Source organism: Diadema setosum, chromosome 12, assembly GCF_964275005.1.
Source record: "Diadema setosum chromosome 12, eeDiaSeto1, whole genome shotgun sequence".
NCBI classification, from domain to species: Eukaryota; Metazoa; Echinodermata; class Echinoidea; order Diadematoida; family Diadematidae; genus Diadema; species Diadema setosum.
Genome location: NC_092696.1, coordinates 35,807,199 through 35,824,893, shown reverse-complemented (window position 1 = coordinate 35,824,893; position 17,695 = coordinate 35,807,199). Strand labels below are relative to the sequence as shown.

The 17,695-nt window shown below is 38.4% G+C and overlaps 1 protein-coding gene across 1 annotated transcript; it reads right to left on the bottom strand.

Moving 5' to 3' along the window:
* Positions 1 to 619: 619 nt before the first annotated feature.
* On the bottom strand, positions 620 to 17,680 carry LOC140236062 (ethanolamine kinase 1-like). Its single transcript, XM_072316035.1, has 9 exons — positions 17,603 to 17,680; positions 13,857 to 14,001; positions 12,150 to 12,409; positions 9,026 to 9,166; positions 6,793 to 6,953; positions 4,650 to 4,733; positions 2,652 to 2,812; positions 1,849 to 1,922; positions 620 to 1,167 (listed from the first exon to the last, which is right to left on the bottom strand). The coding sequence occupies exons 2-9, from the start codon at positions 13,986 to 13,988 to the stop codon at positions 1,107 to 1,109; spliced, it is 1,074 nt and encodes a 357-aa protein (XP_072172136.1). The 5' UTR covers positions 13,989 to 14,001; positions 17,603 to 17,680; the 3' UTR covers positions 620 to 1,106.
* Positions 17,681 to 17,695: the final 15 nt, after the last annotated feature.

The window sequence follows — 17,695 nt, the reverse complement described above, 5'->3', positions numbered from 1 at the left end:
CAGCAATACTAGAATGCAAATATTTTGTTACTTTTGTCCACAAAAAACATTAAATTGACATCAATGACACTTTTGATGTGCAAACATGATTTCAAAAATCAAATATAAAGAACAATTAGAGTCAGGTAACAATTGCACAATTTTGATGAAAACAATCTTTGTTATAATAAGAGTGCACTGTAATTATCAATATCCACATCATAATTATGATAATCATGATCATCATCATCACTAACACTATTACTTTTATTATCAGCATAATATTCAAACCATATCTAAGCCTCTATTCACTTCAAGAAGCTAATACAGAACAAAAGAAATACAGATTCACATACAACTCCTACAGACCATCCTAAACAAGTTAGTTATAGGGAATATTTCTTTCTATCAGTCCTGAGTCTTTCTTTCCTGTTCATCCATGCAAGTAATCCAATCTCCAAACTCTTTATGTGCCACGATCGCACGTCCGACTCTGTCGACAGCATGCCAATTTCACATATTTTGCTCATACCCACAGACCCGCCCAAACCGATCGATAAATCGCCAAGTGCCACAGTACAATGAAAGCGTTTCTCGCGATTCTATTCCTGTCACATGTAGCTTGCATTGTGTGTTGACTATCAAGTGGTGTTCCTAGCTACAACATTTGCATATATTTTCGGTTTCTGTCACTGTTTAGTGTTCAAAAGTCCTGCCTCTACAATAATGCAGCTACTGGTCATTTGACACAGTTCCGCAGCAATCATAGAATATTTTCTATAGAATCTGCATCAAAGCAAAGCTTGGCATTTTCTCTTCAACGTTGCTCATTACATGTCCAGGATAACAAAAATTTATACAACTTACATAGATTTGAAAAACAGAATGTTTTCCAAAAGCATGACTATGTTGCTGTCTCAAGAATAATGTGGCACATGGGGTGTTCACACCATGACACATTGAAGTATAAACCGGCACATTGTTCTTCATGTCTGCAAAAGCAGTTTCAAAGAAAACACCCACTCTGTGAGTTTGCATTGATATCTCTGTTCCTAACATTTATAATGACAATTCATTTCAGTCAAAATAAAATGGCGTGGTAGGTATCCCACGATGCAATGCGATCATCACAGTGCAAGGAACTCATCCCTCCTCCGTCTGTACTCGTCAAGACGTGTGATGGCATAGCTGGGGATAAAAGCCGGGATAAATGAGCAATATAGCATCATGCAAGAAGAAATGAAGCCCTACACAAGCATATTGCTGAAATATAATCACATACAGTGCACTCTTGTTATTACAAAGTCCGAAGGACCGGAAATATTTATTTTTTGTTTGTTTGTTTATAACAAAATTTCATTATTGCCAAACAGTGCAGTATATAAAGACACATTGATGATAATTTTTGGATCTGCATTTCTACTTTGTTGTATCAAGAATTCCGTTATGACTGTGTTCATTATAATGGGAGTACACTGTACAATACAACTGATTAAAGAGCAATCAAGGAACTATATTCATATTCATAAGACTAAGACTTATCAAATCATAGTATTTGACCCAAAAAAAAAGTGTTCTAGAAAACTTAACACAATTTACCAAACATTTAATGATCAAAATCTGTAGAAAACTAAAGATTGACTATAAGTAGACCCATTTCACCTATTAAAAGTCTTCATGTAAAAAAAAATGAAATAAAAAAATAAAAAAATAATGCAAATTTTTGTTTGCTTTGTGATGTAGTCACATTTGAGAGTTTCACATGATAGTTGTCTTGAGCATGGAAATTGTACAAAAAAATGCTTTTATCATGCAGTCAAAAAAAAGTTTTAAATCCCTGATCTTTTCTGCGGAGATAGTTATACTTACTCCATGAAGTCAAAGTCTATGGTAGAATGGCAGGCCTGGACGATGGCCCAAACTCCCCAGAAGAAGTGAGCAACCTGTCGAGAGATGATTAAATCTTGTATAAACTTGAATAAAATATATAGATCAGTGATAAAGCTAAACACAATCCATGACAAAGATTCTTGAATATGTTCAAACAAGGCCATGCTGTTCTACTAAATTAGTAGAACACATCAGTGAAAGTTTGAGGAAAATCGGACAATCGATGCAAAAGTTATGAATTTTTAAAGTTTTGGTGTTGGAACCGCTGCATGAGAAGACTACTAGAGGTTATGACGTATGAGTGGACAACAATATAAAGAAAATATAAAGGAAATTAAACAAAAATTCACTTTTCTAGCATTATGAAAGAGCACTTGACTAACTGCTTTCAGAAAGCAGGGGAGATAATTGCTACTCTTAACTCTATGTCAGTATCAAGTTGATGGCATTTGTAATTTTCATGAAAAATAAATTTTTGTGGAGTTTTCTTTATATTTTCTTTATATTGTTGTCCACTCATACGTTTAACCTCTAGTAGTCTCCTCATCCAGCGGTTCCAACATCAAAATTTTAAAAATTCATAACTTTTGCATCGATTATCCGATTTTCTTCAAATTTTCACTGATGTGTTTTACTAATGTTGCTGCTTTCACTCAATCCACATTGCTCTTTGGGTTTGCGTTCCCTTTAAAGAATAATCACACTGCTATGGACTTCCAACAGCTACAGAACCCATACGAAATGACAGCATATGACACTACGGTCTAGAAGATGACCCTCACCAATGCAAACTTGTTGGCGACGGGGTACATCTGTTCCACTTCCTCATCGGTCACTGCGCGGTCATCCCCCAGTAGGGATCGTCGAGCCTCGAGGTAAGCTCTCAGCCACTTGAGCTGGAAATCCTTCTCGGGGTAGAGATTGTAATCAATCTCATCAATACCTTGAGAGAGAGAGAGATCAAAAGTTAGAAAGAGAGAGGGAAGTTGGAGATAGAGAGATAGAAAGATAGGAGAGAGAGAGACAGGGAGAGATACAAAGATAGAAAGAACAAAGAAATAGAAAATTAGAAACAGAGAGGGAACAGGGGGAGAGAGAGCGATAAAGAAAGATATGAGAAAGAGAGGGAAAGATAGAAAGAGAAAAGAGAGAGGGGTGCAGAAAGAGAAAGGTGGAAAGATAGAGTGAGGGAGGTGGAAAGATAGAAAGAGGAGAGAGAGATAGAAAATTAGAAACAGAGAGGGAAGATAGAGAGATAGAAAGAAAATACAATAGGAGAGAGAGGAGATATAGAAACATAGAAATAGAGGGAGAAGGAGAGAGAAATACAAAGAAAAGTGAAGAGAGGGAGAGAAAAAGAAAGATTGAAGAAGGGAGGGAGAGATGGAGAGATAGAAACATAGAGAGGAGAAAGGGAGGGAGAGACATACACAGGAAAGTGGAGCAAGGGGAGAGAGATAGAAAGATAGAAAGATGGGAGAGAGAGAGAGATAGAAAGAGCAAAGAGAGAGGGGGCAGAAAAAGAGAAAGGTGAAAAGACAGAGAGAAAAGGGAGATAGAAAGATAGAGAAAAGAGAGAGACAGATAAACAGATAGAAAGGGAGAGATATATACAAAGATAGAGCAAGAGAGAGAGAGAGAGATAGAATGTAGAAAGAGACAGGGAAAAGGATGACAGAAATATAGAGAACGGGGGAGGTATAGTGATAGAGAGAGGGAGACAGAGGGGAAGGAAGAGAATCACAGACACACTGTAAAAGCCAGAATGTATTATGCAAAGCAGGCCCAACACACTTTTCAACACTATCTATAATTATAAACATCGATATTTGACGAGAATCTTTCTACATGCTCACATAATGATCTTTTTCTTTAAAGTTATGTTATCTCCTTTGTTTTCTGCCTTGCCAAGATTCATCAGTCAACATTCTATTTTCATTCCTTCAACTTTCGTTGAACAAAATACCTTGTAAAATCATCAAGATATTGTAGTGTTTGAATGTTAAAGAATCATGTGTAAACAACCTGAACTCAATCAGACCAAACTAGATAGAACCAGGATATAATTTCAACAGATAACAGTAATAGCTTTGAAATACTGTTACGGTCCCAGAGTTATAGGCAAATTGGGACTCCACTTGAAAGCTAGTAGGGCAAGTCTTATGGGCGGACACATTAACTGAGAACATTGTTTGTATCTGTGGTTCTTCCTTTCCCCTTACCACGGACGAGCCCCCTAGAGTTTATCACCCCCAGGTAGACTCCCTGTCCCCAGACCAGACCACAAATGGTCATTGGTAACGGTCACTGTAGAAGACAGTCATTGTATACAAGAAGGTGATGAATGATGCTTTGACAATGTAAGAAATCAAGAGTGAGTGTTGAGGAGTATATCCTGGGGACGCTGACTGGAGTAAAAGGCAGTCTTGGAATGAGCACTGGCTTGTCATAGTCATGTAATCTTGCGAGCTCAAATAAAAGACTACTTTTGAGACATGAACCATCGAAATGACTGGCTGCCTGGTTTCTTCTTGTGTACGTCCTTTAGAGTTTAACTCTAACTGTTTTGGGTACCCACTCGGTGGTCCCAACAATACTTTGCGAAAGTCAATGCCATAGCATGGTAACCTTTGAAATTCTCATACATATTTGAATATAATTATACATGCAGCAAACTATAGCCCAATAGAACTGCATCCTAGATCACTCTCACTATCATTATTCCTAATATGACTGCACTACACATATACGTCAATTTCCGAATCATATAGACTACTTACCTACAAATTCACAAAAGTGATTTCCAATGTCAAATGCCAGGTAATTATACATGGAGTATTCGTAGTCTATGAAGCACACAGAGGCTGAAAGCAAAACAAAATGACACTAAAATTATGTTTGGTAATACTCAAAGCATGAGTTCAAATATTCAACAAATAGACCAGGGCCCCGTTTCATAAAAATTTGATATGATAGCAACTCTTGCTGGGATGGCAATTGTCATGGTAACAGCAAGAATCCAGCTTCCTGATTGGCTGTTGCTATTGGAAGTTGTCATTCCAGCAAGAGTTGCTATCCTAACATCTTTTTAAATGAAATGGGGCCCAGGTCCTGGATACTGTAAAAGTGGAAATTTTCGCGGCGTTGAAATTTTTGCGCATTTCGCACAACCAGAAACTAGTGCGAAAATAATAGCATGCGAATATTTTTGCTTGCAATATGTTTCCCTACTCACTGACTTGATTCCACGGAATTAAAAACATGCAAAACTCTTCTTACCAGGCCCAAGCGCGAAAAATTAGTCATGCGAAAATATCCACTTTTACAGTACAAATTCCAAGTGTTTTGATGCAATGAATGTGAATATGTGGATGATTAACTTGTCAATCAGTCCTTGTGAAAAATATCCATACATATGGATGTCGGTTTAAATTTATGAAACTTTGTGAACTACACTCAGATTTGATATAAAAGATGACTAGATTGATATAGGACATGAAATAAAGCAAGCAAAATATAATAATCTGAATTATTGTTCTGATTCAGATTTTGTAATTTGTTTGTTTTGGGGGTTCTGTTTTGTTTTGTTGGTTGCTTTTTTTTTTTGGGGGGGGGAATAAAGTGAAACATTTTTATGTGTCCAGGCACCTGTCTTGAGTTGCCGAGTCAGTCAGCAATTCATCCAAATGGCTGCGTTCACATAGAAGTATACTATTCGGGCTCATTTTTCGAGGGCACGCGAATAGCGTGAATCGAACGATAGGATTTCCTCACACCGGTTCACATAGGAGGGCACTATTCGAAAGTACCGAATAGCTGCGAAAAGTATAGTAAAGTGGGAATCAAACTTGTTCGATTTTCTTGTAGCGTATACCGTCTCTCGTTTATGAAATAATGACAATTTTGGTCTGGATTTGCCCTTTAGCAAAAATAAGCATGTAGACTGACATTCTGATGCAGTTTAGAAATTGTTAATAAGATTTGCTAGGATGTAGGAGGAAGAAATCCTCACTGCATGGGATGGTGAGTTGACGGTGCGGGTGATGGTGTATTCGGGGCCCGAATAGCGAATAGCGAATAGCGAATAGCGAATACCGAATACCGAATACTTCTATGTGAACGCAGCCAATGTGACGCACAGCTGTACTTGTGAAATTAACAAGCTGAAAACTCAGGTGTAGCAATTTGCCTCACTACAGCAGGAAGGCCATAATGACAAAGCACGGATTGGGGGGATTAGGTAATCGCCATTCATTGACATTTAGTTTCAAGATATCTGTGCTAATCGGCAAGAAGGCCCTCCAGCATGTGCACCTATTGGTAAAGAAAAAGGCACAGTAAGCAAGTGGATGTGAACTTCAAGTTATTCAGGTAGTACAGGTAATTATCCGTTGGACTAGGCTCTATACTTGTGAAAATCTTTACAAGTCACTTCCTCAGATCTGGCTGGCTGGTGAGCATTCGAGCGTGATGGATGAGTGGGCTATGTTACTGCAGGTTTCATGACATTTCGTCGCCGGTCACACAAACCGACGAATCCCTCAGGTTTGCGTAAGAATGACAATTCGAGAAAATCGCGTTTGAAGTTAACCCATTTTTAACTTATGGTTGCTACACTTTCATGTCTATAATTTCCAGTTATTTTTGCAGTACATCAGACTTCTACACCTAAAAGATTATCACAACCCAAACCCCGAATCCTTGGAGAAAATAAGACCGGAGCAATTGTCGCAGGAGCAAATGTCTTGTCACCATCACTGCATGCCCTTTATTGTTTCAACGTTGAAGAATTTTATATTTTCCATATCGCCAGGAAGTCAGAGCTGGATGACGAGTCACAAAACTGTTCTCTCTGCGATTTTCATAAGGCCAATCGAACAGACCAACCGGCAGTTATGTGTTCAAGCACTATGAGGGCTAAACAAAAGAAAATCCACTTGCCTTTGGTTTTATTGTAGATGATGTTCCCAAGAAGAAGGTCATTGTGGGAGAAGACCACAGGGCTGTCCAGTTTGGTTACAACAGACTCCAGCATGTTTACCTCATCTGTGAGCTGTTCACGGGTCATGATTCGTGTCTCAAACCTGCCATAATGGATAATGTACGATAATGCAATGTAAGAACAGTTGATAAGACCCGTTTCGATAAAAATAAACTTTCATTATCATCTATTTAGGGCGTTTAAGCAGCGATTTAAGAATGTGTATTGTGGTCCGCTCGATTTTTACTGTTCTTTATAAGAGCATATTGAACGAAATGCACTGGCCAATGTATTAATTCCCCATAAGTTACTGGCCGTTCAATAATACAACAAATTCTGTCTCGTCTGTTGTGCGAGCACTTGCTACTAGTGCACAAAATCTTGTTACAATAATTCACAAGTGCGCAAACATCTTTGCTTGATTCATACGCAGTTAGTTGCGTAGGGGCTACTCCTTTTTCAGTGCTGAGTCAACTTCAAAGACGAGTAGACATATGAGAAACGACACTTTTGTGCAGTTTCTGCTTTTTCCACACAATGATTATAGATCATAACAGTTCTGGTCGAGGTGAGGATTTAGCTTTTAACATTTTGCGAGATATTCAGAAACCACTCTATGATATGTCAAAGAGCATGCAGTTCTAAGGGGTATCAAAAGTTTATTTGGTGAATATCGGTTTAGAAATGGCTGAGATATCAAAAGACCAGGTGAAACAAAGAGATCCTAATAAAGTTATGGCGTGTCGCCTTTTATTATTAGCACTTTTTGGGATATCTCAGCCATTTGAAAATCAATTTTCATTAAATAAACGTTGAATCCTTCTTAAAATCACATGCTCTTTCATATTTCATAAGAGGCTTTTCATTATCTCACTTAGGAATGTTCAAAACATGAATCCCCACCTCAACCAGTACTGTACAGTCCCTTTAATACTGCACTCATTAGGGCCAATATTCCCTTGGTACCCCATTCAAAGCCATCCAATATGATAGAAGTACATGTATTACTGTATAAGCTGTTATTTTCGCAAGGGTTTAATTTTCGCGAATTTCGTGAATCTCAGTTGGATCACAAATTTAACAACACACGAAAATGTCACCATACGCTAAAGGTAGTAGTGCGCTTATGTAGGCCTCTGTGTCAATTCGCGAAAACAAAATCTCGCGAAAATGCCTGTGGCCTCCTCATTCGCGAAAATATCTGTACGCGAAAATAACAGCGTATACAGTAGATTACGAGGAGGCCTCCAATTCTAACTTCACTCTGCATAGCTTGTGACACCCTGGTTCCCTCCTTTTATACAATTTATTATCACAAACGTGAAATCGTCTTTGGCAGTTATCGTCTGCATTTTGGTCACAACAGACTCCAGCATGTTTGCCTCATCCGTGAGTCGTTTGTGGGTCATGATTTGTGTCTCAAACCTGCCGCAGTGGGTAACATACAACAACACAATGTAAGAACTATCAACAAGACCTGCTTTGATATCTGTCAGTATCAACCCGTTGAGGACGGACTGATTTTTCTACAATTAATACACGCATTTCCCATAGACTCCTGCCGAGTATACTCGGGACTCGTACTCGGGACTTGTCCTCAACAGGTTAAGATGCCTCCACTATTAAACTACACTCACTCTGTGTAGTTGGTGATGCCTAGTTCCTTCCTTAGTCAAATATCAATCATCACAATAAATAAGAGATCTTCCTTTGAAAGTCATCATCTGTATTTCACATCATTTCTGTGGAGTTGCTTTTGCATCACACAATATTTTGTTTTGTCACAAATTACAGTTTAACCCGTTGAGGACGAGTCCCGAGTATACTTGGGCAGGTGTCTATGGGAAATGCATGTTGTAGCAAAATCAAACCGTCCTCAACGGGTTAAAAGGCCTCAAGAATGATAATCTCAATTACTGAAAGGGTCTTTTATGTTATTGCAAAACACAGGAACAAAAATAAGCAAGTTATGACAGAAAGAACAAAGGGGAGAACAAAAACGAGGAAAAAAATTACGTAAGGACAAAACGTACTAATACACAGGCAAAAAAGAAAGAATGATATTAAATGTTAATATCAAAGAGATAAAAAAAGGTAAAGGAATTCAACAATTACTGCACAAATAGGTAGATAAACAATACGCAGTAGTACAGAAGAACATTACTCATGACTTACAATTCTTGTTTCTTTGGATCTTCAAAACGTGCTGGGTGTAAAGAGATGAAATGTCTGATCTTGGGGAAGATTTCCGCAGCTGGGACGTTGCCATCGCTTGGTTTGATGCAGTGCATTTTGGCCATCTCCTTTGCAACCAACCTGCATAAAATGAATTAAAAGATTCTGATCACGTTCCTAATCAACTACGTCAACAACCCACTCACTGCCAGGTTATAACTTAACTGTAAAACCAGAAGTATTTGCAGCATGAAACTTTATAAATTTGCAAATTGGAGCTAAAAGCCATTTTTGCAGCATAAAACTTGTGTATTGCCTCTGGCATTCAGTGCACTGTGTAGACTAAAATTTTCGTGAGAATTTCATACTTTTGTGAATCTTGGATCTTGGCGAAAGTTTTATGCACAAACATGTCATTCACACTGGGCACTTCATTGCATTACTACATACACTGTATGAAATGTAGAGGGGCATTACAACTTTTTGTTAGCGATTTGTTATTTTCTAAACAAATCTTTTCTCCTGAATGACAGGAATATACACAGTTAACATATAAACAACATACCAATAAACATCTACTCATACTACTTTTACAAGTTACTTTGACCACATTTAGAGTTACCTCTGTAGGTAAGAACTACCTTGTGTAAACGGTGAGTTGGCTCACCGAGTGGGCAGTGAGTTGGCTCAGTCGGTAGCGCGTCTGCCTCACGATCATGCAGCCTGGGTTCGAACCCGAGTCTGGACTGAGCAATGTTGTGTGTAAGCATACCTTCATCTCTAGCAAGAGGCAAAACACTCTGTCCCTCGGATAGGACATAAAATGGAGGTCCCGTGTATTGAGAGAGTAACAATTCATGCACGTAAAAGATCCCGGTTCATTCATTCATCGCAAAGAGCATGGGTGTTTCACCCGGTGAAGTGGTCCCACCTCACATCCAACTGGACCCCATGGAAGACCAGCTTAATATAGCTGAACATGGGCTATCCAGCCATCTTTTCAGATGGAAAACGAACAAACAAACAAACAAACAAACAAACTCTTGAGAGTTATTATTTGGAGACTGGGCACTCTCAGCTTTTGTATGTTTGTGGAATGAGTTACTTGTTCATATTCATTCTTTGCAAACACTGGATTCATTCAAAGCAAATCTGAAAAAAAATGGTCCTTCTCACAAAAGTTTGAAATTGTATCATGTTCAATTTCTTCTCCTGCCTCGTAATGAATCTTGGAATAGTTGCACTAGATACTGTATATGACGAACATTTCGCGAGGAGTTTATTTTCGCAAATTTCGTGAGTCAGGTGCTATTCGCGAAAATAAAGACACACGAAAATATTGACTCTGATTCTAAAGTGGATGTGACGTACGTGTGTACATTCCTCCGTTCAGTAAAGGACTCCACGATCGCTAATTTAACCACTCGCAACATCGTCATGAATTCCCGATTTGCAAAAATTTAGACTCGCAAGCTATATTATCTCGAATTACGGGACACAATATCTCCCCCTCTCTGAGCCATTTCTATGAATGCCATTGCTATTCCACATGAGGATTTCACCTCTGGAGGTTAAAAGTTTACAAGGCCTTTTATACCAGAGTCACTTCCTGTATTTACCCAGCTGACAAGAAATTCTCTCAAGGCCAAATAAAAAGAGTCCACCAAATGTCAGCTATTCTCCTAATATCAGCCATGGTTTGCACCTTTCATATACATCTCTGCACTTGACTAAAATTGCTATAGTACTGCATTGACATTTAAAGGACAAGTCCACCTTCATATGTGGATTAATATTAAGAGTGAAGGCAACAATATTAGTAAAACATATCAGTGATGAAAGTTTTGGGAAAATCGGACAATTCGTTCATAAGTTATGAATTTTTTGAGTATCTGCGCAATCACTGCTGGATGAGAAGACTACCACAGTGTATGATGTCACGTGTGTACAACGATATAAGGAAAATAAAAAGTGAATTTCGCAAAACTTTCTTTTTGAATAAAGTGCACATTTCTTCGACTTGTTACTGACACATGTTACGGGTAATATCATTTCCCCTACTTTCTGAAAGAGAGAAGTCGAGTATTCTTTTGTTATGCGAGAAAAGTGAAAATGTGTTGAATTTTCTTTATTCTTCTTTACATTTTTTGTACACATGTCACATCACAAGCTATAGTAGTCTTCTCATCCAGCTGTGACTGAGCAGAAACTTCAAAAATTCAAAACTTTTGATCAGATTGTCCGGTTTTTCCTCAAACTGTCACTGATGTGTTCTACTAATATTACTGCAGTCACAAAACCCACACGTCTATGAAGGTGAACTTGTCCTTTAACCTAACCTCCACCCACTTGCTCATATTCTTACCCCATTGAGGAAAAGCTGACTTTGCTACAATGCCCATTTCCTATAGATAGGGCCTACAATGTACTTGCCAGAGTGTACTGGGGACTAATCTCCAATGAGTGAAAATGCAATTTCACTCCGTCCTTGACCCGTTAAGGACAGTTTGATCTTGCTACAACACATACACTGTATATCCCATACATGTAGATGCTTGCCCAAGTATAATGTAAAACGAGGAATGCTCATGGGTGTGCATTTTAATTTTGCAAATTTCGCGAGAGCCAAGATTTGTAAAATTAAAATGCACATGAAATTTCTTGTCTACACTGTGCACATTAAATGTTAGGGGCAACTCACAAAAATTTCATGCTGCTAAAATATTATGCTTTACAGTACTTGGGCTTATCCTCAATGGGTTAAATTGGCCTCAAATGAGAAATAGAGCAAAATCAAACAAACTGAATGGTAAAAGATTCTAACCTATTATAATAAAAGTGCAGAATTTCAAAGTTTTCACAAACCACTGATATGAGGCAATGACTCATGATCATTTGGAAAGGTAATGCCTATTAAAATGTCTTTCTGATTCTATCAAAATGTCGTAAATATCTTGCTTTCAGGCAGTATTGTCGAAACCTGTTTTAATCCCGAACAAAATGCATTCTCTCCTATCACAGCTTCTCACATTTTCCCATAACTTCTATCTGCTGATGGGATATCAATATTTTAACTATAAGACCCACAGTGAAAGTACATGTATAACGCATCTAGTTTTCTCACGGGTATATGGTGGGGTCCCTCACGGTGTCGGGGTCTAGCGTAGCCCCAGGCACAAACTCGTAACAGATTCCGTTCTGGAAGGAGGCGTAGAGCTTTGGGCCACATCCAGCCCGGTACAGGATTCCAAACGTTTCCTTCTCCCTCCGCCGATCGACCAGGAGCTCCGTCTTCTTGCCGTAGATCCTGGACAGGAGGATGTCGTCCTTGTTTGGGAGCACGTAGCAGCCGAGCAGTTTGTTGGATATACCCCCGGAGAACACCTGGTATTCAGCAGGGAAACATTATGAACAAAAATGGAGTCAAAGGAAGCTAATTTGCCATTTTGCTGGCAAAGCACATTGACCTTTTGACAATCTATCATCAAATTCTCTCTCCATTTCTACTCTTTTTGTCAAAATCACATTACCGCTGGACATTCTCAAACAAATTACACCTGAAAATTGCTGTTTTTCAACCACAATTCAGTGACCTATGACCTTTATAAATTGTTGCTGTGTACAAGTGTTTGAATTTTTTTCCTGCATTGTGTAATCTCGTGCTCAAAAACCAATCCCTAAAAGTTGTTGCTTGTATGATCTAGTTATCTGTTTACAGAATGTAGACTGCCTTTATTTTCTCTAGCTCTGACAAGCCCTACGAACATCTCATAGAACGATTAAAATTGTCATAACAATCATTAGTAGTGATCACTATATGCCACTAAGTTTCACAGATTTTTATCTGAAAGCATTCATATTAGATTCTATTGGCTTTCACATTTTTCTTTTTGGCCTCATGTTCTTTACAGATATTTAAGTCACTGTGTCAAACATTTACAAGGAAAAATCTAAGAGTGTAATGTCCTATTGACTCTTTGTATGGAATCTATTCTGAGACTGCAGTGCATGAGCACTTCTGAAACATTTTTTTTTTTCTCAAAGTCATGTCACACTTAAAAAAAAAAAATTGGAAGCTTTTATGCTCGATATGAAGCACAACAGAGTGGTAGAGAAACTGTATGCTTTCATGTGATGTGATGTTCAATAACAGGCCTAACACTATTAACATTAAAAAATGTGACATTATTTTGATTAATCAATCAGTGTGTCCACCACTGTGCATTTGAGCAAACCATCAACTTATCGCAGATGAGTGTGCAAACGTGGCACAAAAAGAGTTCACAGCAAATAGCTCTACACAAATTGTACAGTATACAAATAATTAATGTTTATGAGTGCAATGGACAGAATATTTCATGAGGTGAAAGATGAAATGATCCATTCAACGAGGCGCAGCCGAGTTGAATGGATCAACATTTCATCTTTCACCGAATGAAATATTCTGTCCATTGTACAAATGAAAAACATTTATTATTTGTTTTATATAACGCCTAAAATAGATCCTTGTCATTTGATGTCTTATTAATTTAGAAACGAGAGAATTTGTGATCGCGAGACTAGCGCTTTACGCTAGCGCGCTGTCGCATACACACACTGTAAACGCATGCGTTTTACACCGTAGTGTGCCGGGCTCTCAGCGGGCGTGCACTGGAGCAAATCGTATGGATCAAAAATTGCACGGTAAATGGAGCCACAATTGCACGGATGATGACGTCATAGTGAAATGGGCCGAATGATCAATGTCAAACAACCAATCAAATGACAAGGATCTCTTCAGGCGTTATATAATAAGTTTTATGTTCTTGAATGATAGTTAACTTAAAATCACCTTCACTTTCAGATCTTTATCTTGCCAATCTGGTCGGACTCTCTTGGCGATCGCGACTATTTCTTCTTCAGCCCGGTCCTCGTTTAGGGTGACATCCAAATGGGGAACGCTGGAATCACCCGCTGCATTCATGGTGACCTTTGACCTACAGGAGAGAATAAATGATTGAGAGAAGTTCGCACACAAATGAAATAAAAACACAACAAACATTTCCCATGAAGGGTGATGTCTGATTTTAAAACCACACATTGTTAATCCTTTATCATTTTCTTTTCAAGAACAAAACATGGATCATGAAATTCCTATCTGATCATGGCTGATGTTAAGACTACGACTAGTAAGACTCAGACTCAGTAATAATAACCTGCTTATCATTAGTAATATTATATTATTAGTAATAATAACATGCTTAACTGTGAAGCTCAAACTCAAGTACGGATCCCTAGGGGCCTAAGGCCTAGCACAACAGCGACCCCAACCCGTACTGCACTGGTTACAGCGCCCCGCGCCAGATACAAATTGTAGTTCTAACTGCGGCCAGCAGCCCCATACGCATAGCGTAATGGGCTGCGCACTGTAGCATTCACGATCATGACAAGCTGGTATCGCGGATAAATATCAACTTAAAATCGAACAATTCTTTCAATTTGAAGACTTACCAGTGAAGTTTAAGTATTGACAATAGGCTGCGGGCAACGTTTAGTTCTGCCAATAGTCCCTTTCTGTTCGAATTGATGACTTAAAGGACAAGTTCACCTTCATTAACATAAGGATTGAGAGAATGTAGCAATATTAGTAGAACACATCAGTGAAAGTTTGAAGAAAATCGGACAATCCGTTCAAAAGTTATGAATTTTTTGAAGTTTTTGTGCAGTCACCGCTGGATGAGAAGACTACTGCAGTGTATGAAGTCACATGCGTACAACAATATAAGGAAAATATAAAGAGAATTTCACAAAATTTCATCTCTTGAAAAAAATACACATTCCCTCGACTCGTTACTGACATAATCAATGTTATGGGTAATATTATTCCCATTGCCTTTAGAAAGAGGCAAGTCAATTAAGTGCTCTTTTACCGTAAAAGTGGATATTTTCGCGTGACTAATTTTTCGCGCTTGGCCAGGTAAGAAGAGTTTCGCGTGTTTTTAATTTCGCGAAATCAAGACATCAGCTACTGGAACATATGGCACGCAAAAATATTCGCGTGCTTTTATTTTCGCGCTAGCTTCTATTACTGGTTGCGCGAAATCTGCGAAAATTTCAACACCGCGAAAATTTCCACTTTTACAGTATTTTACAGGTTCCTATCGACCGAGTCACATAAGTCATCAATTCGAACAGAAAGGGACTATTAGCAGAACCAAACGTTGCCCAAAGCCTGTTGTCAATACTTCAACTTTAGTGGTAAGTCTTCAAATTGAAAGAATTGTTCGATTTTAAGTTGATATTTATCCGCGATACCAGCTTGTCATGATCGTGAATGCTACAGTGCGCATCAGCCCCATTACGCTATGCGTATGGGGCTGCCTGCCGGTCAATGACAATGACAATGACAATGACAATGACAATGACAATGAATTTTATTCTTGAACGGCCCCGCCAGGGGGCATGGAAGAATAACAAACAGGTAAATGTTTTATGGCAAAACAAAGTCATAAATAAAGATGTAAGACAAAAAGCATATACTATGTACCTTGCACATATCATGAACTTCATAAGGCAAACAACGACAGTTTTAAAACATAAAAACGATTGAATAAGTGAAACAATCAGTACTTAATGGCAAACAGTGGCAGTAGTATCTTACATTATCAATGTAAAAGGAAAGTAATGACAAGACATCAAAATCTGGCCATTATGATCTGACAGAAACGTGACAATTTCGTTAAAACTCTTATGTTCTGAGAATTAAAAAGCTGCTTCATTTTCAAGACATTCGGTCGGCGAGCATAATAGGTCTTAATCAAAACTTTCCGATCTGTTTCAAAGAACGGACATTTAAACAAAAAATGAAACTCGTCACCTGGATCATTCATTTCACACAAGGTGCAGGATTTAACTTCTTGATTAGGGAGATAACGTCCCTCACTAACAGGTAATCTGTGATTTCCACATCTAAATCTACATAACGCTAACCATTCCAAATAATCAAGTTTAATCAAATATTCCTCAAAAATGTAGCTTTCTTTAAAAATCCTATAGTTAGTGCAAAGGCGGTTTCTATTCACTTCCGCACACCAATTCTGCTGACCAATATCATTTAAACGAAGACTGACGGCTGATTCAACCCATTTTAGATCGAGGATAAAGGCTCGATCGGACCAAATATTAGACATACCGCATTTGTCGAGAATATCTTTCACTTTTACTATCCACTTTGACCTAAAGATTTCTTTATCGTGCAATTGACGTAAAAGGTTATGAATAATACAAGACAGTTTCGATCTCCCATTTACATTTCCATTTAATCTAAGCCAAAAGTTCACCATGCGCTTCTCAATGTTGTAAGTCAGGCCTACCCTCCCGAGCTCACCAAAAGCCATACAGTTAGCTGTTCCACGCTTCAATCCTAAAAGACTCTTAAGAAATTTCTTATAAAACATTTCAATACATTCTAAATTTTCATGACCCCAAACTTCACTTCCATACAGTAAAATTGGAGCAACAAGGACATCAAACAGCTCACATTGCACATCGACTGGCAAGGATAGTTTCCTGGCTTTGCTTTTCAAATGGAACATAGCTCTACGTGCTTAATTAATCTGTTTTTTTCATTGCTTTATTGAAAGAGCCATTATAATAAAAAATAACCCCAAGGTAAGTGTAATCATATACAACGTCAAGAGAACTTTCCCCAAACATAAACTGAGGAAACCTACGAACACGACCTCTGGAAAAAATAACCACTTTGGTTTTACTTACAAGTGTTTACAGTGAGTTTCCATAAATCACAGTATTGGTGAACAGCTGATAAAGCACACTGGAGCTCCTCAGCAGACTCAGCAAATATTACAGTGTCATCAGCGTATAATAATACATACAGACGCAAAAAGACCTCAACATCCTCATCACTTAAATGCTCCCTTATTGCAGATGAGGAGCACATATCTAGCCCTTTATAATGTCTACTAACAAAATACATGTCAAAATCATTAAGATAAAGTGCAAACAATAGGGGAGATAAATTTTCTCCTTGGCGTACACCGATGTTACAAACAAAAAACTCAGACAAGTTATTACCGAGTTTTACACAGGATTTTGCATTCTTATACATATTATAAACAACATTAACGATTTTCCCATTGATCCCTGATGATATCAATTTTGACCATAAAGGCATAAACTACACTGTAGACCTATCTACCACAAGGTCAAATAGGCCTAGATCTAGTTCATAAAAATACTACGATGAATGTGACTAAGACTGTTGTTGAGTATTGTGCAGATCACTCTTGCTCCTGATTCACTCACTAGTCACAGAATATTAAAGGTTTCACTAGCGCCTGACTGCGACCATTAATATATTGATAACTTGTGAGTGTACTGAAACGTTACAAGACCAGGACAAGGAGGAGCGCCTTTACCCCGGGGCGGCGGGGCGCTCCCTGTACACTGGATAGGCCTACTGCTTCGCGTTCAGGCTGGTTGCAGTTAGGAGCCCTTGGCCCTGACTGAGTTCAATCCACAGCCAAACCTGCCAAATTATTTGGTGAGTTATTACTGCATACCCAGTTATAAACTTACCTCACTTGATTCTTGCAATGGAGCGAAAGACAGTGGCAGTAATGTCTTAAAAACTCGAGAGTGGTGGGAGTTCGTCGATGATGATCTACTGTG